General features: G+C 42.2%; 2 protein-coding genes across 2 annotated transcripts in view; one reads left to right on the forward strand and one right to left on the reverse strand.

Annotated features, from left to right (window-relative positions):
* Positions 1–12690, forward strand: part of CRK (CRK proto-oncogene, adaptor protein) — a 32973-nt gene extending 20283 nt beyond the window's left edge. Inside the window, exon 3 of the mRNA XM_082604121.1 lies at positions 3332–12690. Coding sequence (XP_082460247.1) covers positions 3332–3469 — 138 coding nt within the window. The 3' untranslated portion in view covers positions 3470–12690. The remainder of the gene's footprint in view (positions 1–3331) is intronic.
* Positions 12691–19505: 6815 nt separating this feature from the next.
* Positions 19506–21107, reverse strand: LOC309793954 (uncharacterized protein). The gene has a single exon (XM_082604859.1). The coding sequence runs from the start codon at positions 20250–20252 to the stop codon at positions 19770–19772; it is 483 nt and encodes a 160-aa protein (XP_082460985.1). The 5' UTR covers positions 20253–21107; the 3' UTR covers positions 19506–19769.
* Positions 21108–22657: the final 1550 nt, after the last annotated feature.

Genomic DNA, 22657 nt, shown 5'->3' on the forward strand with positions numbered 1-22657 from the left:
TTCTCTGCCAAGAACCTAAGCAACTGTAAAAAAAGATTTTGGATTCTAGAAGATGGTGTGCTTTTCCTGAGCCCTTCTCTGTAGGGTAGAACCAAGAGAGTGTATACATCAGAGATGTTGTATGATGTCAGACTCTGATGTTGTCCAAAGGACTAATTTGCACTTCATTCATCCCCCCAGTAACATCTTGCCGTATGGGAACCCCGACTCGTTTCTCCCTTCGAGCTCTGAAGGAAGAAAGGCCAGAGGGCAGATCAGCAAGTTTTGCCGTTTGTGGAGAAGCTGGTGTGGTTTTGTGGTACTGATTAACAGCAAGGTGGTCCACATTTCTACCTACCCGTCACTTAGAGCTCTTTGGGATGTGATTTGAGACAACACTTTGAATGCTTAAGAATAATGGCAATCTTACAGTAAAAGAGAGGTGTTTAAACCTAGATTTTGGTATCAAGTATAATGGTGGGCTTAAGGATGTATCCTGAAGAACCATCTTTTACAAAACACCTAGAAAAGCTGGATAAAACGTAACAAACATTCTTTTCTTTTCACTTTTTTATTTAGATACGAAATCATTTGGTAGAACGTACCAATCCTAAGTATATAAGTATATAGCTCAGTGAGTTTACATGTATATATACCTATGTGACAACCACCCAGATGAAAGTATAGAACATTTTCAGCACTCCAGAATGTTCCCTCATGTCCCTTGGGTGTGTTTTTAATATCAGTAAAATGATGGATTCACATATGACAGCTGGGATGTCATTAAACCAGCTTCTTGAAAGAAACTGACCCTTTGATCCCCATCTGGAGGGGAATCTAACATGAGTGGCAATTTAGATTTTTGACATGAGCAAACACATCCCCTCAAATGTTTTTTTCTTTCTTAAGGTCAGGGACTTGTATTATTCTGGGTCCAGCTACCTGAATAGCACTTTAGTATGACATGAGTGTTTTAACACATAGTACAGATAAATAACAAAAACAGCGGTGGGAGTGCTGCACTTGATATAATTTACTGTATCATAGCAAGGGGCTAGCAGTGCACGGGCAGTTATTCCAGTAACGTGTTGTGTGTGTGGATGTGTGAAGAGTGGGGAGTCAGAGGTAGTTGACAGTTCAGAAACAAGGAAAATTCACTAAGGAATAGTCACATTATGGAGTTTATGTAGAGGCTAACTTCTTGCAACACTGCAAGAATTTTATTTTATTATTATTTTTTTTCATATTCTTTCCCTCGCACTTTTTAAAAAAAATTTATTTGGCTGCATTGGGTCTCAGTTGCAGCACTCGGGCTCTTTCATTGCGGCACGCGGTGTCTTAATTGCAGCGTGGGGGCTTCTCTCTAGTTGTGGCCTGCGGGCTCAGTATTTGTGGCGCGCGGGCTTAGTTGCCCTGCGGCATATGGGATCTTAGTTCCCCAGTCAGCGATTGAACCCGCATCCCTTGCACTGGAAGGCGGATTCTTAACCACTGGACCACCAGGGAAGTCCCAAGGATTTTAAAAAGAAGAGAACAAGTGAGATAGTCTGAGAACTAGAATTGGGGATATAGGAAGAAATCTTTTAGATTGTTTTTACTACCAAGGAAATTTTCACTTGATGCTCCGGGCTTCCTCTCTTCAAAGACTGTTTGAAAATTTTTGCTTGTCATAGTTGGCCTGCTCAGATGTCAGGAACTGAATTGGAAGATTGCTGGGAATAAACAGAACCTGGTGCTAGCAGCCTATAGGAACTGGATCTGTTTGGAAAGATGTACATGCAATATCATTTTCCCCTCTCCTCCCCTTATACCATTGGCCTTCACTATCAACAAATCAAGGTGCTGCTTTTTCTCACACTTGTGTCTTATCCCTTGTCTCTCTAATATCTGATGGTTTCCGTCTTCCTTTTCTCAGCATCTTATGACCCCCACAACCACTTTAGGCCTCTACGGTTTTCAGATAATTCTTTAGGAAATTGTAGACTGGCCAGTAGGCAACGTGTTTCCTCTGTGAGTGAGATCAAGCTGGTTTTAGAGAAGGCCCCGGCCTAGACTTGGGTTGGCTTTGGCCAGTGGTTGGCCTGCATTCTTAGGGAAGGAACCCCCAGGGCTGTGGGAGCATAATTTGAACGTTCTTGGTATAGCAGAAAAAACATAAATGGGCTTGGGAGCCAGGTATTTCTGGCCTCAAATCTCAGCCCTGTCATTGGCTTTGTGACCTCAGGTATAATATGTAATTGCTCTGAACCTCAGTTTCTCGTATGTAAAATGAAAACAATTCCTGTCTTATAGGGGTATAATGATTATTAGAAAATAACTTATATAAAATGCTCTCTATAGTACTTTATGAAAGTTAAATATGTAGTAGTTATTAATTTAATAAAACCAAATGTACAGTAATGTTTAGAAACAACTTGCCTGCTCAAAACTCAGATGTTCATAATTAAAGGATAGTCATAAAGTTCTTTAGTCCAGTGACATTTGGGGACTTACCTCACCATTGTTAAATACTTTGCTACAGGATGAATCCATTCATCAGACTGACCTTGTCTTAAGATTCGTAATAAGATAGAGGTATATCCTAGATTGTCAAAAATATCTGATGTTGCAACAGGAAGCTTTTTGTAACAGCAAAAACGTGATGTCCCCTTATTGTTAATGAACAAGTACCAAGTGGCATTGAGGGAGCAACAAGGTCTGTCAGTACATGGTGGGGTGGGAGTGGGGGTACTGGCCGGCAGTGGCCTCTGCCAAGTAAAACTTGCTGAAGAAGGTGGGGTCTTTCAGGGAGCTGATGGAATTTGGAGTCTTGGCCTGTACTTGCTCAAGTGGGAAAATCCTTGCCTTGGTAGGAAGGTGATGAGAACTTCATTTTCTGGGACCAAATGAAGTATGCTTCCCATGATTGCCTTCTGCTCTACAAGCAGCAGCAGGCCAGGATATGTGTACGAGAATGGGCTGGGGGTTTGTGCTGCTATATGCCAGGGATGGGAGGGCCAGTGTGGGTCAGGCAGGAAGCTAAGAGTAGTGGGTACAAAGATAAGGAATACTAGATCATTCTAGGTAGGGTTGCTCCTCCAGAGACACTTGAGATTTCTAATCATGTTTTAAGATCCCTTCTATCTTCTGTACTCTGTGTTTTTCTGCACTGCTAAAATCACTTCTTCCTCCTGCCTGCATTAACCACAAGTAATCGGTCTGGTGGCTGGGGCTTGGGAGGCAGTGAATAGCCATTTCTGTGATATCAGCCCTAGAGCAATCACGTGGGCAGGGTATGGCTAACCAGGAATGGAGTTTTTCAGCTTGCATTCATAACTGGAAATAAAGTGTTGTCCTTATTCTCCTCCTGCAGGTCGGTGAGCTGGTAAAGGTTACGAAGATTAATGTGAGTGGTCAGTGGGAAGGGGAGTGTAATGGCAAACGAGGTCACTTCCCATTCACACATGTCCGTCTGCTGGATCAACAGAATCCCGATGAGGACTTCAGCTGAGTATAGCTCAACAAACAGTTTTGCTCACAGATGGGAACAATCTTTTTTTTTTTTTCCAATTGCCATCTATACAATTTTCTTACAGATGTCAAAGCAGTCTAGTTTATATAAGCATTCTGTTACCTGTGATCTCTTTTAGACTGAACTACTCCATCCCTAGTCTTATTTACCATATTCAGGGTACGAAACTGGAGGGCTAGTGTGTTAACTTTTGAATTGGCAATTTTAGATGGTAGCAACGTTGCCTGAGTGTATCTGAAGGGATAGGTATCTTGCCTTCTTTCTCTCGGGCAATACAAATCAACCTGTGGAAAACTGATGGACAGGAGAGAAGTGTTGCACACTGCTTACCCTGATGTATTCAATGGTTTTATTTTCATTCTGAAATCATGCTATCAAATGGCAGTAGACTGTTCCCTTCCACCCCCATGAAGTCATCCTGCACCGTGTGATAGTACCCAGTGGGAATGCATTTTCATTTATACAACATGACCATTGTATGACTCATTCTGACAGTTCAAATCCTGAGAATTCTGAGGACACTACAAGAGGCATTTGTCTTCCTTCCCAGTCAGTGCTTCATACTTTTTCTTGGGGTTCTTTCAAGCCTTGTAATTCTTTTTCCCCAAACCTACAAATGGGTTGATCCTCAAGACGAGTGTTGTTTTCATTCCAGATGATAAGCAGGGTGTGCAGAGCACGTTATTCAGTGCGTAGCTTTAAGCCAGTGTTGGAGTCACTGCGTGGACAGCCGAACTCCCAGCTCTCTGCCGTCCCTCAAGGGGTCATAGTGGGTTCACATTGCTACCACAGCGAAATAGACTCCTGGCTCATGGGGTCCAGCAGGGCCATTCTCCTGAGGGCCAGTATCCTATCAGGGGACTCTGGAATTCGTCGCTTGTGTGTAGAGTGGAAGGACCAATCACTTAGAATATTCCGTAGACGGTTGGGGGGCCAAATTCTGCCCTTTGCTTTATGTACAACTTGTATAAAAGTCAAGTTAAAATGACATGAGTTTGGGGATAGGGTTAGTGGTTTGAAAAATGTTTGAACCAATCATGAATTACTTATGTATTATTAATTTCATATGGCCAGAATAGTGCTTGAAGTACATTACATTATAAACTGCCTTCATTTGGGGCTCTTTTTCTTTGTGTTCAAGTTTAGTTTACAAACCCTTTTAAGTATGGAATGGTTTATATGGGGTCAGGTGCTCCAAAGAATTGACTTTTAAGACCAGAAATAATCTAGGCTATTTAGACTACAGTATGAAACTTTCAAAGTTAGTTTGCAGTCTAGAGGCACTTACTGGTCTGTGGTGTGATATGACCAATAGAAACACCTTGTTTTTTGCTTTGGGCCTCATTTTAGAAAAGTAACGTAGCTTTCCAATTGTTTTGCGTAGTTAAGATTAATTTGCGTTCACTGAACGTACGCCGAATCATGGTGTCCCAGTGACTGGCACAACGCCTGGCACAGTTGGTGTACAGATACTTGTGTGAGTGCATGAGGGTTGTGCAGAAGCTCATCATATGGCACAGGGAAGCCAGCTGGCACAGGGTTACATACATTACCACAAGGAAACTAATGAGTTGACGCTAATTTAATATATTTTTACCTCACACTAAGGTAATGCCTGATAGGGACCTTAATACTCGACTTTTAAAATGTTAGCACAGTGCTATGCACGTAGTGGGTGCTCAACAATGTTGAATGGACAGATTTGCAATACTAGACTTAATTCCATCTGACTACTCTGTTAAATTTTCAGTTAGAGCATAGACACTGTAAAATCCAAATACACATTAAATCTTGGTTTCCTAAAAGTATGACATTTAAAATATTTGTAGAAAAGCTTTGTCACAACTGATTTGAATATTTGTATTTTCTTTTGCTTCAATTTTGATATTGGCTTGTAATGTCTCTTTTCATCCTATGTAATATTGGTGGAACATGCAACTCTACCCAAATCATAAGAATTTCTCAATGATCGGTTGTCCAAAGCCATTACATGAACTGTTGGATTAGATTTGGCTGGGTGTGGCGGTTGTTGGACCTTAAGAAATCAAAGGACTTGTTAAAAGTATCTTCCAAAAGCAAATGCTAGAATCCTATTTAAGTGCATATGTACATTATCATAGAGCAAAATAAACTGAAATTGGCTGCTATATTTTATATAATAATTTCTGCAAAAGCCCGTTTTTTGGATACTAATATTTGACATGATTAATCCTTATTAATTTGTTGGGATTGTTTATTGTTAATAATGCAAATAGATAATTTTTAATTATCCTTAAGTAACATTTCACTGTTAATGGTTTGAAATGGGTGATAAGCAAACCAATTTGAAATAAAATATGAACATGTGCCATTGTATTATAACACTATACACTTTCTTGACAGTTAAATTTTTAAAAAAATGTTTTTTTTTTGTAGCATGTATTGTATATGTTTATAGTATATGTAGTAAATAAAAATATGGCCAAATGTTTGGCTTGGTGATCTTTTGAAGAAAGTAATCTTTGAATATTTTTCACAAAAGAGCTAAATCTTTTATGCTTAGGGAATAAGAGATAAAGAAACAATTATACACACTCTGTGGGTACTCATAGAAGATGGGATCAATCATTGGTGTTATTTTGAAAAGTCTCCAGAAGTCATGAAATAATGATTTGAGGGGAATCTAAGAAGAATGATTATGTAATGATTGGAAAGCTGGAATGACGTGGACAGATAACATCAGACTTGTCCAGAAATGGTTATATGTGGGTATAAAGAAAATATGGATGTGGTAGGGGCTTTGTAAAGCAGATGAGAAGTGTGGATGTTATACATTAGGTTTTTACAATGTTAGGGTAGATATTCAGTGTAATTCCTTCTTTTTTATGTGAGCACTTTTTTCAGGATAGATAATTTAAAAGAGTTAAACATTATGTTCTTCCCATCCTTTCTCAAAGCACATGTATATTTAGATGCATACACACCAGTGTGTGAATATATATACCTAAAAGGTTGACTTTATACTCCATAGTCTTATGTCCTGTGGGTAGTGAAGTTTTAAAGTGAAAAGGACAAGCTTTGCCAGTCATTTATAGAGTATCCTGCCTTGGACCCAAAACAAACATCTGGTTACTGCTGTATACATAGCAGAGTATCAACCCAGAGTTAAAGGAAACTCTTGCAAGGGGGCCATCTTTGCCGTACACACACTTAACAGCAAGGTGATTTAAGTATGTTTCCACTTTTTATGAATAAGAAGCTGCCAAATCTTGTGATAGGTTGAGTGCTGGGTTCCTTTATATAGCCTGGAGTGCTCATAACAGCTCTTAAATTTTGTGACCCTTATCTTCAGATTGAAGTCTATTCCTCTTACAGATGCGCAGAGAGAAGTGGCCCTGTCCACAGATGAAAATATGAAAATGGTCTTCCAGAGTTTGGCAGGAGGAAGCTAAGAATTTGGACCTCTGCTGCCACACATATCATGAAGAAAAAGCAATGGGGAGATAAGGTAGGGGACCGAGAAGAGCTAGCTGTTAAGAAGTGACGTTCAAAAAGAGCAGGGCTTAAGGACCCTCTAGGGATACAGGTCGAAGCGAGCTTAACTGGCCTCCCCCTCTGGCTTAAATGTCGCTTTCTCAGAGATATCTTCCCTGAACCCCTAAATCCCGTTTATAATCATCACATCATTCACCTTCACAGAGCTCCTCTCAGATTGTAATTATTTCTGTGATTTCATTCTACCTCCTCCGTTAGACTGTAAATCAGTTCCATCAGGGCAGGAGCCATATCTAATTTGTTCATTATTCTATTGCCCGAGCCCAGCACAGAGCTTGACTCACAGTCGGCAGTACATATTTGTTGATCAAATAATGTTTTCCTTAGCAGGGTTTGAGTCTGGGGAATAGGGACCCGACCGGTTACCTCTCAGCTGCTGTCCCCAGTATCCCTGGTCTTGTGTATGCTCGAAGGCTGTAGGTTCGTTTTAATATCAGTCAGAATAACACCCATTTCTGAAGGTCTTTCTGTTGTAGAAACATGAAATGCTTGACAAAGCCTAGTCTCAAGGGTTCTCGTGCTTTCCTGTTCTTTCGTTTTCCATAGAAAAGGAGGTGACTGGATTATTTAGAGGGGAGCTATATTCATACAATGAAGATTATTCACTGGTTGGTATTTTAATTTCTGGTTTTGACAGTATTTTCAAAAAGGCTGAATTTCATTAACAAAAGTGTCAAGATTATGTCTAAATTATCTTGTTCTAAAATACCAAATGTAATGGAAGTAGCTTCATATAGCCTAAACAATATTCAAAGTAGTTATTCCTTATCCTGTTGTCATTTAGGTCTTTCAATAACAGACCTCAGAGGCAGCAACTCAAGAAAGCACCTAAGAGGGACAGGTAAATTCTCTCTGTGCATTATGGTAAAGGGCATGAACCCATTCTAATGTGAAAGTAGGTAGGAAGTAAAGACAAAATTGGCCTGAGTCTGAGGCCCAAGTCCTTCCGTGAGCCTTGTGATATAACAAGAGAAAAGGAGAAAGCCAGATCTCATCCCCAAAAAAGAAGGTAACAGAGGAAGTGGTTTATGTAAATTCTTTGGCCACATCTTTTCTCCCACTAGAATCAAGTTCTTCCTCTACTTTCACTTTTTCTTTTGAATAAGAAATTGCCCCAGTTTCTAATTTCCCTTGTTAAACACGCCTGAGGGGTTAGGGTTATGGCTGAACCAGCTAGTTGTTTCTTGTTCCTTAGCAAACTCTGCCATTTGATCAAGGGCAGTCTTTTTTGTTGTCATGGCAACCAACATTTACATAAGCAAGAACTAGGGGAAAACATTTGTTGTTTGGAATGATTTGTGGTAAATTTCATCATAATGGAAAGATAAAACACCAACTTGGTGGGCTAGCAGCTAGAATTGGGAACAACAGGATGAACTTCTCCGGTTCTCTTTAGTGAGATCTATTTGATAGGTACCACTTTTGGCTATCAGAAAAACCCTGATGTCTAGGAAAAAAGGAATGCATGTAATGATCTTTAGTTCTGTCCTTGATCACATTTTTAATAGCAGTTAGGGTATGGTGTACGTGTGGGTGCCTGTTCTTCTAAAGCAGAGGTTATTGATCCAGAATCTTGATCCCTGGGGAATCCACAGATAGACTCATAAAGGGTGTGGCAGAGATTGCTCACTCAAAGCCATGTTCTTTTCTTCCTGTGCATCCTACATTTTCCAGGCTTCCTTGTATTACATATGACCATGTGATTGAGTTCAGCCAATGGACTGTACAGAAGTGCCTTTACCACTTTCAGGCCTGGCCTATAGAAACCTCCCACAGGTGCTCCTCCATGCTCTTCCTTTCCATCAGGTGGGAATGGAGGTGACTCCCAGGGCAAATCCTTCATCCACCTGAGCCCAAAGTAACTACACAGAGAAGGGCATCTTTGGCTTGGTGTCTGGCTTAATTAGCAAGAAATAAACTTGTTCAACCGTATGTTTTAAAGTCAAATAGTTACATTAGTTAGCCTACTCCGACTAATACAAGGGAGTTGAATTGAATAGGTGAGAGGTTGACCAACTGGCAGGTTGTTAGGACCACATGATGCCAAACCTTTGTTGAAATCAATAAGATGCTTCAGGTACCTCAGATAAATAATGTTTTACTGTATGTCTGTGTAGTACCTGAAATTGAAATTTAACTGGGCATCCTGTATTTTTATTTGCTAAATCTGGCAGTTCTATCCCTGGTCTCCCCTTTAGAGAAATACTGCTGCAGGGCTGCTGCTCTTTCCTCCATGGGAATTGAATTCTTCTGAAGGAAAAACAATCCAAACTAGGACACCTAGGGCCAACCAGCTCATTCCGTAGCTCACATTCTTGTCATCTTTGCTAATTGCCCCAAGTGTAAATCCCCCTAGTCACCTCTCATTTTGTCACTGGCATCCTCAAGCTGTACTGGGTCTTCTGTCCCCCATTTTTGTACTTTACTCCATCTTTGAAGCTTTTGCCAACCTGTTAGGCTCCCTACCACTTTACTGTTGCCAATCAAATTTCTCCTCATTTATTAATGGTTTTTGACCTCTGGCTCACAGTGTTTCTTCTTGCCAAGGTCTGCTGTCTTCTGGGGTTACCCATCCATCACCTAGCTTTTCACTTTATTGACCATCTCAAATCCATTATCTTGTACTGTTATATCCCCGGAATCTTAAACATCTTACTCCCTGACCACTACTTTCTAGCCTTCCAGTTCTCTCACTGTCTTCCCAAAGCCTTTGCTCTTCCATTTCAAGGCACCTTCTAGTTCCTAAACTCTTCAGCTATCAGCCATCTACTATCCTTTTTTTTCTAGTTAGATAATGAAGAAATATATAAAATATTGTCAGGTCTCAGGTATATCCAACTGCCCACTGGACACCTTTTGGATATCTTGAAGGCACCTCAAACTCAGTATATTCCAAACTGGATTCATCATCCCTTCCCTTATCTGCCCCTCATACACATTCCCTGTCTCAGTGTCTATCACCAATTGGCTAAGCCAAAAACCCGGGGACCGTCTTTTTTTTTTTTTTTTTTTTTTTTTTTTTTTTTTTGCGGTACGCGGGCCTCTCACTGCTGTGGCCTCTCTCATTGCAGAGCACAGGCTCTGGACGCACAGGCTCAGCGGCCATGGCTCACGGGCCCAGCCGCTCTGCGGCATGTGGGATCCTCCCGGACCGGGCCACGAACCCGTGTCCCCTGCATCGGCAGGCGGACTCTCAACCACTGCGCCACCAGGGAAGCCCTGGGGACCATCTTTTATTCCTTCCTCTCAAGAGTTCATCACCCCATTTCTAGTCATTTACCAAGTCCTAACTCCTGAGCATCTAAAATCAGTTTACTTACCTCCATCCCCACTGCTGCTACCTTAGTTCAAACTGCCAATGTTTCTCATCTGGATCACCTCAAAAGCCACCTGGGTGCCTTTAGTTTTGGTCCCCCCAATCCCTTTGTTATATTGCAGCCTTAGTGAGCTTTCTATAATTTAGATTAGATTAGATTCTCCTTCAGCAGATATCTAAACTCCCTACAAAGGGATACAGAGCTCTTTATGTTCTAGTTCCTGCTCCTCTCTCCAGCCTCCCCTCTCGTCACTTTCTCTGCTGTACTCTGGGCTCTAGCCATACTGAGTTTGTGTACTTTTTTACCTGACCCACCTGCTCACCCCTCCAGGCTTTTGTACAGTCTGTACATCTATCTGGCTCACCTTCGATTACTAGTCTTTATCAGACACTCTGATTTGGGTTATGTATCTGTTCCATGTCCTCTCTTGGCAATATGTGCTTACAGTTGTCACACTGAACTGAAATTGCCTGTGCATGTGTCTGTCACAAGACCAAGACTTCTCATTGTATTTCCAACACCCAGCCCTGCTTGACACACAGCAGATACCCAGGGTATGTATTTTGAACAAAAGAATGAAAAACAGGATAGGTGGGCTAGAGGTCCTCAAAAGCCAAGTGGGAGCACTGGGTAGTATTACTCCTAGGGACTTAAAGTTAGTGTCAGTTAGTTTCTGCTGCAAAATAAACCACATCAATACTTAATGGCTTAAAACAGCAGTCATTTATCTTAACAGTTCTACAGCTCAGCAGTTTGGGTTGGGTTGGGTTGGGTTCTGCTGGACAGTTCTTCTGGTCTGGTCTAGTCTCACTGACATATCTGAGATCAGCTTCCGGTTGGCTGAGGGCTGGCTGGTCTTGGATGGCCCTTAGCTGACCGAGTTTAGTCTCTGCTTCCTGTGATCTTCCATCCTCCAACAGAGCAGCCCAGACTGGTTCTCATGGCTATGGACAGGGTTCCAAGAGAACAGATGGAATCACACAAGGCTTCATAAGGCCTAGCCTTAGAACTGACACAGTGTCAATTCCACTGCATTCTATTGCTTAAAGCAAGTCATAAGGCCAGCTCAGATTCAAGGAGTGAAAAAATAGATTTCACCTCTTGGTGGGAGAAGCTATATAGTCATACTGCAAAGGGGTGTGGATAATAGGAAGGGTGAAGGATTGTGGCTACTTTTGGAATCTACACAGCTACCCCAAAGAAACTATTTGACTAAAATGTGTGAAGAAGCACAGATTCCTAGGAAGCATCATCACTGGGTGAGTCAATACCCAAATGTTCATAGTTTTTCTTCATTTTATTTTGTAACTTGAACATTTTGCATGTGTAATCATGATTTTTAGTACCTGCTAAAATAGGTGTTTGGAATTGGACCATGGGGACTGTTTGAGAAGACAGGCACTTGCAAAATTGTCATTGAGAATGAAGACTCTGACAGGAAGCTTCATAAGGGAAGGGGCTGTGTCCACTTTATTAACTTTTATCTGAAGCATCTCACATGATTAGCACATGGAAAGCACTCAGCAAATATTTGTTGAACAGTTAATAGTAAACGTCTATTTACTGTTGTAAAGGAGAGCTGAATGTCTAGTCTTAACTAGCGGTATGGCTGCGTGTGGACGTGCAGGTGATGCCCTTTCCAAGGACACGCTGAGCGAGGAGGAGTGAAGCCGAAATCCACCCTGCACTGGGCTAGCCACGAAGCAGGCCTGGTCCCTGGCTTCATCCCCTGCAGGAGGCATCATTTTAAATTCAAAAGCACATTTTGCTTGCTAAGCAGTGAGCCCCTAGGGCTGCATATATGTGGAAAGGCCACCTATTTTATAAGTCTCATAAAAGTGCCCTGTGGGCTAGCAGGGCCCCGATACTCAACCTAAGGTAGCAGAGAAATGGTTTCTGAGGAACATGAGATGGCACAAAATGTACAAAGCAAGAAAAGTAAGCACAAAACAAGTAAGTGGATCAAGATAAATGAATGAGGGATTGAGAGAACCAGGAGCAAGAAAAAAAAGAAAGGCTTAGGTTAATATGTCTGAATCAAATTCAGAAACCAACTGAAAGTTAACAGACCAGAACATTGAAGCACCCAAAATATGATTTGTTTCTATAAAAGGCAAATGTATAGAGACAGAAAATAGATTAATGGTTGCCTGGGGCTGAGAGTAGGAATGGGGATTGACTGTAAATGCGCTCACAGTTTCATTTTAAGGTGATGGAAGTGTTCTAAAATTAGATTGTGGCCGTAGTTGTACAATTCTGTAAATGTACTTATGGTATATTGAATGGTATGCTTAAAATGGGTGGATTGTATGGTATGTAAATTATATCTCAATAAAACCATTTTAAAAACATTGTCTCAGGCTTCCCTGGTGGCGCAGTGGTTGGGAGTCCGCCTGCCGATGCAGGGGACACGGGTTCGTGCCCCGGTCTGGGAGGATCCCACATGCCGCGGAGCGGCTGGGCCCGTGAGCCATGGCCGCGGGGCCTGCACGTCCGGAGCCTGTGCTCCGCAGCAGGAGGGGCCGCAACAGTGAGAGGCCCACGTATCGCAAAACAAACAAGCGACAACAACAAAAAACATTGTCTCTTCAGTGTTAACGTCACTAAAAGCGAACAAGACATTGTCTCTGTTGTGATATAACAGGAAGCTCACAGCAAGCATCACCTCTGAGGCACTCAAACCCCCCAAAATTGACCCTGACTCTAATCCAGGTATTAGTTTACAGGAAATGTGAGGAATAGGGGAACAAGTTAAACAACACCATAAGAAGCTGAAGAAACAAATCCAGGATGGGAGATATTCTATATAACCAATGGCCCAGTTTCTTCTGAAATCAGTGACATGAAAAAGGACAGGAAGGGATATCTGTTATGGATAAAGAGACTTCACAGACCTATCAACTGACACTCTCTGTGAATTTAGTTTGTATCCTGACTCAGGTAAACCAACCGGAAAAAAACAGACAAACATGGGAAAGTGAACACGGGTTGGATATTAGATGATGTTAAGAAATGTGAATCTTCTGGGGTGTAATAATGTTATTGTGATTATATTAACAAAATCTGTTAGTGATACTGTGGGAGACAAAATAATAGTCCCCCAAAGAGGTCTACATCCTGATCCCTGGAACTTGTTACCTTACATGACAAAGGGATTTTGCAGTTGTGATTAAGTTAAAGACCTTGACCTGGGGAAATTACCCTGGATTATCTTGGTGGGCCCAATGCAATCACAAGTGGCTTTATAAGAGGGATACAAGAGGAGTCCGTGAGAAATAGGAGATGTGACAGTGGAACCAGAGGTTGCAATGAGGCACTTTGAAGGTGGAGGAAGGGGCAGTCAGTTATGGAACGCAGGCAGACTAAGTTGGAAATGGCAAGGAAATGGAAACCCTTTTAGAGCCTCCAGAAGGAACACAGTCCTGCTGACACCTTGATTTTCTTATCCACCAGAAACATAATATATTTGCGTGTAAACCGCAAAACTTGTAATTTGCTGTAGTAGTTACAGGAAAGTATTACAAATATCTCTCCAAAGGACGTTTACCAATTGTCAACACTGATAACAGAATAACCTAGAAAGTGTGGACCACCATTAAACTTTTAAAAGTAAGTTAGTGGATTTCCCTGGTGGTGCAGTGGTTAAGAATCCGCCTGCCAAGGCAGCGGTCACAGGTTCGATCTCTGGTCCGGGAAGATCCCACATGCCACGGAGTAACTAAGCCCGTGCACCACAACTACTGAGCCTGCGCTAGCCTGCACTCTAGAGACCGGGAGCCACAACTGCTGGGCCTGCGTGCCACAACTACTGAAGCCCATGTGCCTAGAGCCCGTGCTCTGCAACAAGAGAAGCCACTGCAATGAGAAGCCTGCGCACTGCAACGAAGAGTAGCTGCCCCCAACTTGACGCAACTAGAGAAAGCCCGCATGCAGCAACAAAGACCCAATGCAGCCAAAAATAAATAATAAATAAATAATTTTTTAAAAAAGATAATTTAGTATGCTTATAAGTATGCCTCCTATAGCAATGTGAACGTACTTAACACTACTGAACTCTATACTTAGAATTGGTTAAGATGATAACTTTGTTATGTGTATTTTACCACAATTAAATTTTTTATTTTAATTTTTAAAAAGAATTAAAACATTAAAAAAAATATTTAGTTGGTTGCGCCAGGTCTTTGTTGCAGCTTGCAGGCTCTTTCGTTGTGCACGCAAACTCTTAGTTGTGGCATGCATGTGGAATCTAGTTCCCCAACCAGGGATTGAACCCAGGCCCCCTGCTTTGGGAGCGCAGAGTCCCATCCACTGCGCCACCAGCGAAGTCCCTAAAAATTTTTTTTTTTTTTTTTTTTGCGGTACGCGGGCCTCTCACTGTTGTGGCCTCTCCCGTTGCGGAGCACAGGCTCTGGACACGCAGGCCCAGCGGCCATGGCTCACGGGTCCAGCCACTCCGCGGCATGTGGGATCTTCCCGGACTGGGGCACGAACCCGTGTCTCCTGCATCGGCAGGCGGACTCTCAACCACTGCGCCACCAGGGAAGCCCCCTAAAAAATTTTAGAAGTATATCTCAGCCACTTTATTTGTATATTTTTATTACCAGTGAAAATGAATCTATTTCCATTTATTTACTCCTTGAATTTCCTCATATATGAATTACCAGGTTATATCCTGTGCATATATTATTTATTGGACTTACTGTTTATTCAAGTAGTCGATTGTTACTTTTTTAAAAATAAATTTATTATGTATTTATTTATTTATTTTAAGCTGCGTTGGGTCTTCGTTGCTGGGCGTGGGCTTTTTCTCTAGTTGCGGCGAGCCGGGGCTACTCTTTTTGTTATGGTGTGCGGGCTTCTCGTCGCGGTGGCTTCTCTTGTTGCAGAGCACGGGCTCTAGGCGCGTGGGCTTCAGCAGTTGCAGCACGCAGGCTCAGTAGTTGCAGCATGCAGGCCCTAGAGCTCACGTGCTTCAGTAGTTGTGGCTCGTAGGCTCTAGAGCGCAGGCTCAGTAGTTGTGGCGCACAGGTTTAGTTGCTCCATGGCATGTGGCATCTTCCTGGAGCAGGGCTCGAAACCATGTCCCCTGCATTGGCAGGCGGATTCTTAACCACTGCGCCAACAGAGAAGTCCAAAGACACAATAACCTTTTAAGAAAATGAGCCCTAAACTGCAGGATCCTGTAGGCAATGAGTAATCATATTTTTTAACATCTTATTTCCTTCTTGCAGTGGTTAGTACACTGCCATGTGTTGGCGATTATTTCCTCAAGACAGGTCAAATGAGTTCTTATTTCTATTAAAGGAGATTCTTCAATAAAGTTGGAAGACTCCTATTTAGGGTGTGACCTATTGACCTGGTGATGTTGGTGACATATCCATCAACACAGCAGCATGAGAAGTGCAGTACCATACTGCGGGAGCCACCCTCAGTTCAGCACCATGATTTTTTTTTTATCAGTTTATAATCCCAGATGCTATATCATAAATATTTCTCTTTATATTTTTGTTGCCCTGTCCACAATTTCTGTCCCTTTTAGTTCTGTTGGTTGAGAGAACAGGCAGTACAGTCGGAGGATCAATCTAAGGTTTCAGATTTCTGCCTTTTCAGCAGTTTCTGAAAAGGCACCTTCAGATAGACTTTAGCCAGTCTTGGGAGACTATTCAGGAGAGAAGACCCAGTGGTTAAAAAGATGTTACTCCTAATCTCTGCATATCCTGTGGTCAATATGGCAGCAGGGCCAGCTTTGTAAGGTGGGGTGGGTTTTGCAAACATGTGGACCAACTCTATGATTTGGCCACCCCTATTGGGGGATCACCCCTATTAAATGATCACCCTCTACCTTTTCACTGCTACTCTGCTCAAGAGAACCCTACACTTACCACTTCCACGTTCTCGCCTTCTTTGTGCTTCAACCAAATGCAGTCTGGCTTCCAACACCCTTTTGAAACTGATCTTGAATGAAGGTCACTAATGACCTAATTGCTATATCCAGTGGCCTTAACTCAGTGCTAATCTTGATGTCTCTGGAGAATTTAATTCGACCATCCCCTTATTTTTGAACGCTTCTCACTTGTATTTTATGACACTAACTTCTCCTGGTTCTTGCTCAAGCTTGAACCATACAAACATTAATAAACATAGCTAACATTCATTGAGTATCAGGTTCTTTCAATCTCCCACTTACAAGGAAAATTCTATTCTCATTTTATAGATGAGAAAACTGAGGTGTAAAGAAGTTGAGTAATAGGCTTCCATTGCACAGGTGATAAGGAGTCATTGAACCCAGGGATTCCAAGAGCAGAGCCCATCACCTTTGGTGTGATGTGTCTGGGAGGGATTTCTTGAGGTCAGCAAATTCAGCTGTTTCACTTCATTTCTGCAAAAAATGCCATTGGGATTTTGATAGAGATTGCATTGACTCTGTAGATCACTTTGTGTAATAATGTTATATTAACAATACTGAATCTTCTGATCTGAGAACACAGTGTCTTTCCATTCATTTAGGTTTCCTTTAATTTCTTTCAGCAGTGTTTTGTGGTTTTTCCAGGACATCTTTCACCTTCTTGACCAGTTTATTCCTATTTTATTATTTTTGATACTGTTATGAATAGAATTGTTTCTCTTAATTTCCTCTTTGTATTGTTCATTTGCTACTGTATAAAAATACAACCGACTTGTGTGTTGCTTTTTGTATCCTCCAACTTTGCTGAATTTGTTTATTTTCTTACCATTTTTTTTTGTAGAACCTTTAGAGTTTTCTACATACAAGGTCATGTCTGTGAACAGAGATAATTTTGCTTCTTCCTTTACAATTTGCCTTCTATTTCTTTTTATTCCCCAATTTCTCTGGCTAGAATTTCTAGAACTATGCTGAATAGAAGTGGCAAAAGGGCGCATCTCATCTTGTTCATGATCTTAGGGTGAAGCTTTTTGGTCTTTCACCATTGAGTATGATGTTAGCTGTGAGTTTCAAATATGGCCTTCATTATGTTGAGGAAGTTCCCTTCTATTCCTATCTTATTATTTTTATCATGAAAGCATGTTGGATTTCGTCAAATGATTTTTTTGCATCAATTGAGCTGATGATTTTTTTGTTCCCTTTCATTCTGTTAATGTAGGGTATCAATTACATGGATTGAATTTCTTGAAACAGCCTTCCATTCCTTGGTTAAATCCTACTTGGTCTTTTAATATGCTGCTGAATTTAGTTTGCTGTTATTTTGTTGAAGATTTTTTCATCTGTATTCATAAAGGATATTGGCTTGTAGTTTTCTTGTAGTGTCTTTGTCTGGCTTTGGTATTAGAGGCCAGGTAATGCTGGTCTAACTAAATGAAGTAGAAAGTACTCTATTTTTTTGGAAGAGTTTAAGAAGGATTAGTGTTGTTTATCGTGTTTTGTAGACACATTCACCAGTGAAGCCATCTAGTCCTGGGATTTTCTTTGTTGGAAGATTTTTTTTTCTTTGATTGTGGTAAAGCATGCATAACATAAAATTTACTATTTTAATAATTTTTTAGTGTACAGTTTAGTGGCATAAGTACATACATTCACATTGTTGTGCTGTTGGGAAGTTTTTGATTACTGATTCAATCTCCTTATTTGTTATACATCAGTTCACATTTTCTATTTCTTCTCGAGTCAGTTTTGGTAGTTTGTGTGTATAATAATCTGTTTCTACACACAACATTTCTGATACCAAGTGTGTGTGTTTTCCACATCAAGCAGTTTTCCAATTCTCTGTGGATACCAACTGGGTGTTCTATAATTTAATTCATTTTTGACACTACCTGGAGTTAATACAACCAATTATACATTCAAATTAGGGGGAAAAAAAAGTGCTGCTGGAAAATGGCACCGGTAGACTTGCTTGACCCAAGGTTGCCACAAACCTTCAATTTGTAAAAAACCGCACAGTATCGGGCTTCCCTGCTGGCGCAGTGGTTGAGAGTCTGCCTGCTGGTGCAGGGGACACGGGTTCGAGCCCTGGTCTGGGAGGATCCCACATGCCGCGGAGCAACTGGGCCCGTGAACCACGGCTTCTGAGCCTGCGCGTCTGGAGCCTGTGCTCCGCAACGAGAGGCCGCGATAGTGAGAGGCCCGCGCACCGCGATGAGGAGTGGCCCCCGCTTGCCACAACTAGAGAAAGCCCTCACACAGAAGCGAAGACCCAACACAGCAAAAATAAATTAATTAATAAACAAACAAAAAACCCCACAGTATCTGCAAAGTGCAATAAAGTGAAGTGCAACAAGACGAAGTATTCCAGTACAAGAGTTTTAGGAGCTCTCTGGTAAGAACCAAGGACAAAGACCAAATATATATTTCTTATTGTATCGTGATATCAGTGTGTTTCTAGGAATTTGTTCATTTCATTTGTTATCCAATTTATAAAACTCTTACACTCCTTATTTCGGTAAGGTTGGTGGTAAGGTCCTCACTTTCATTTCTAATTTTAATAATTTGAGTCTTCTTTTTTTCGTAGTCAATCTAACCACAGGTTTTTCAGTTTTGTTGATCTTTTCAAAGAACCAACTCAGTTTGTTGATTTTCTTTTTTTTTTCTGTTTTCTATTTTACTTATCTCCACTTTAATATTTTTTATTTATTTCGTTATGTTGTACTTCTTGTAGTTCCTTAAGTTGTACAGTTAGGTTATCAATGTGAGAGCCTTCTTTTTTAAAATCTGTTTAACACATACATGTTTTAATTGAAGTATAGTTGATTTACAATATTTCATGTGTACAGCAAAGTGAATCAGTTACGTGTTATATATATATGTATTCAGATTCTTTTCCATTACAGGTTATTACAAGGTATTAAATATAGTTCCTTGTGCTATATAGTAGGTCCTTGTTGTTTATCTGTTGGGTTTTTTTTGGCTGCGCCACGCAGCTTCTGGGATCTTAGTTCCCTGACCAGGGATTGAACTGGGCCCTCGGCAGTGAAAGCAATGAGTCCTAACCACTGGACTGCCAGGGAAATTCCCATTGTTTATCTATTTTATATATAGTAGTGTGTATCTGTTCATTCCAAACTGAAATTCCCAATTTATCCCCCCCCTTTAACAAGTATTTATTGAACACCGCAAGTGTGAGTGCTTAGATCTGATCCCCAACTCCTACGTGCTAATCGAGATATTTACTCCTCACTCCCTCAGGTTTCCTAAGGATGAGACTGCTCAGTGAGACTCTGACTGTACCTGCTGCATCACAAAGATCTACGCAGAGCACGATGGGCATGGGGGCTGAGGGAGGAACACCCATGTAGGCAGTGTGGATCACACCAGGTACATTTATTCATGCCAGCAGGTCAGTGGCAGGTTCCCATCTGGCACAGCTTGCTGAAATCTACAGCCAGACTGACGTTCCCTCCAAGTAAAGCTGGTTAATGATGACCATGAGCAGGCGCAGGACTGCTCATGGTCATCATGAGCAGTCAAATTTCAAAGCTTTACTTCTTTTATCAGCACTCCTGATTTTATAAATGAAGCCCATCAACCCCATTCCTACCCAAACCTCTTGGTAAACTTGTGTATAGTAGGGCTGCATGGGGATCCAAATATATATATTTTTTCCAATTTTTTTTTGTGTGTGTGTGGTACATGGGCCTCTCACCGTTGTGGCCTCTCCCATTGCAGAGCACAGCCTCCGGACGCACAGGCCCAGCAGCCATGGCTCACGGGCCCAGCCGCTCTGCGGCATGTGGGATCTTCCCAGACCGGGGTATGAACCCGTGTCCCCTGCATCGGCAGGCGGACTCTCAACCACTGCACCACCAGGGAAGCCCCTCCAAATATTTTTTTTTTTTTTTTTTTTTTTTTTTTTTTTTTTGCTGTACGCGGGCCTCTCACTGCTGTGGCCTCTCCCGTTGCGGAGCACAGGCTCCGGACACACAGGCTCCGCGGCCATGGCTCGCGGGCCCAGCCGCTCCGCGGCACGTGGGATCCTCCGGGATCGGGGCACGAACCCGTGTCCCCTGCATCGGCAGGCAGACTCTCAACCACTGCGCCACCAGGGAAGCCCCAAATATTTTTAATAAAGCTTTTTTTTTTTTTTTTTTGATGTTGGGGGTAGGAGTTTATTAATTTATTTTTTGCTGTGTTGGGTCTTCGTTTCTGTGTGAGGGCTCTCTCTAGTTGCGGCAAGTGGGGGCAACTCTTCATCGCAGTGCGCAGGCCTCCCACCATCGCGGCCTCTCCCTTTGCGGAGCACACAGCCTCCAGACACGCAGGCTCAGCAGTTGTGGCTCACGGGCGTAGTTGCTCCGCGGCATGTGGGATTCTCCCAGACCAGGGCTCGAACCCGTGTCTCCTGCATTAGCAGGCAGACTCTCAACCACCGCGCCACCAGGGAAGCCCCTTTAATAAGGCTTTGAAGCATATGGGTGTAGGACCAAAGACTCAGGCTGCCCCAACCTGCAAGATCCTTCTGCTTTTTTTAAACTTTTTTTATTATTTTATTTTATTATTATTTTTTTTTGCGGTACACGGGCCTCTCACTGTTGTGGCCTCTCCCATTGCGGAGCACAGGCTCCGGACGTGCAGGCTCAGCGGCAATGGCTCACGGGCCCAGCCGCTCCACGGCATGTGGGATCTTCCCAGACCGGGGCACGAACCCGTGTCCCCTGCATCGGCAGGCGGACTCTGAACCACTGTGCCACCAGGGAAGCCCTAAACTTTTTTTAAAACATTTTTTTGTTTGTTTGTTTGCGTTGGGTCTTCATTGCTGTGCGTGGGCTTCCTCTAGTTGTGGCGAGCAGGGGCTACTCTTTGTTGTGGTGCGTGGTCTTTTTGTTGCTGCGGCTTCTCTTGTTGCGGAGCAGGGACCCTAGGTGCATGGGCTTCAGTAGTTGTGGCACACAGGCTCAGTAGTTGTGGCTTGTGGGCTCTAGAGTGCAGGCTCGGTAGTTGCAGCACACAGGCTTAGTTGCTCTGCAGCATGTGGGATTTTCCTGGACCAGGGATCAAACTCAAGTCCCCTGTGTTGGCAGGTGGGTTCCTAACCACTGCACCACCAGGGAAGTCCCGTTCTTTTTAATGTAGACATTTACAGCTATAAATTTCCCTTAGCAGGATTTTTGCTGCATCTCATAATTTTTGGTATAGTGTATTTTCATTTTTATTCATTTCAAGGTATTTTCTAATTTCCCTTGTATTTTCTTCTTTGAGCCATCAGTTAGTTAAGAGTGTTATTTAATTTCCACATATCTGCAGATTTTCCTAGTTTTCCTTCTCTTATTGATTTCCAACTTCATTCCATTGTGACAAGACACTTTGTATGATTTCAATCTTTTTTTTTTTTTTTTTGCAGTATGCGGGCCCCTCACTGCCATGGCCTCTCCCATCGCGGAGCACAGGCTCCGGACACGCAGGCTCAGCAGCCACGGCTCACGGGTCCAGCCGCTCCATGGCACGTGGGATCCTCCCGGACCGGGGCACGAACCCGCATCCCCTGCACCGGCGGGCGGACTCTCAACCACTGCGCCACCAGGGAAGCCCTGATTTCAATCTTTTAATATTAAGACTTGTTTTGTGGCCTAACATATGGTCTCCAGTTAACTTTACATATGAACATGAAGCTCAGAGGTGAAATGACTTTCTGAAGGTCACACATTTGTTTAGTTATAGAATTAGGGCTAGAACCCAGGTCTTTTGATTCTTAATCATTCATCATTGACATTTGATAAGGTGTATTAAAAGTGTGAAGGGGCTTAAGGAGCCAACCTTTGCTAGCTCTTCTGCTTTCTCCTATCACTTGAAAGTAAGTATTCTCCAAGGTTTTGTTTGTCCTCCTACCTCCACACATTCTCTAGCTGCTTCCATTGCAGCCTCCCTCCAGCTTGCAATGCCAGTCCCCTTTTCCAATTCCATGCCTGTTATTTCTACTTTAGTGATATGTGAGAACCTTAGAACCAACATGTGATAAAAGGAGCTCACGTTTTTCTCTGCATTCCATCAGCAAATTTTCCTAGCATTCCTTTTTTTTGTTGTTGTTAATGGTACTGCCACTGATTATCCCAGTGACTCAGGGTGGGAAGACTGAAGGTCAATTTTAATTTTTTTCCCTTCACAAGGTCTTCAAGTCTGATTAGCTGCAAACTGTTGTGGTTTCCCTCTGTAGTACTATTCCTATTTGTCCTTTCTTTCACATTTGCACTGCTATTCTATTACCTTTTGCCTGTATTATTGTAATAACCTGATAATTCATGCTGCTCTTAATTACTGCTATACAATATTTATAATCTTTTTAGAGAATAACTATGACGGTGTCATCCTCCTCGCAAAATCATCAAACGGGGGCTTCCCTGGTGGCGC

This window comes from Mesoplodon mirus (assembly GCF_964341445.2).
Source record: "Mesoplodon mirus genome assembly, chromosome: 18".
In the NCBI taxonomy this organism is placed as follows: Eukaryota; Metazoa; Chordata; class Mammalia; order Artiodactyla; family Ziphiidae; genus Mesoplodon; species Mesoplodon mirus.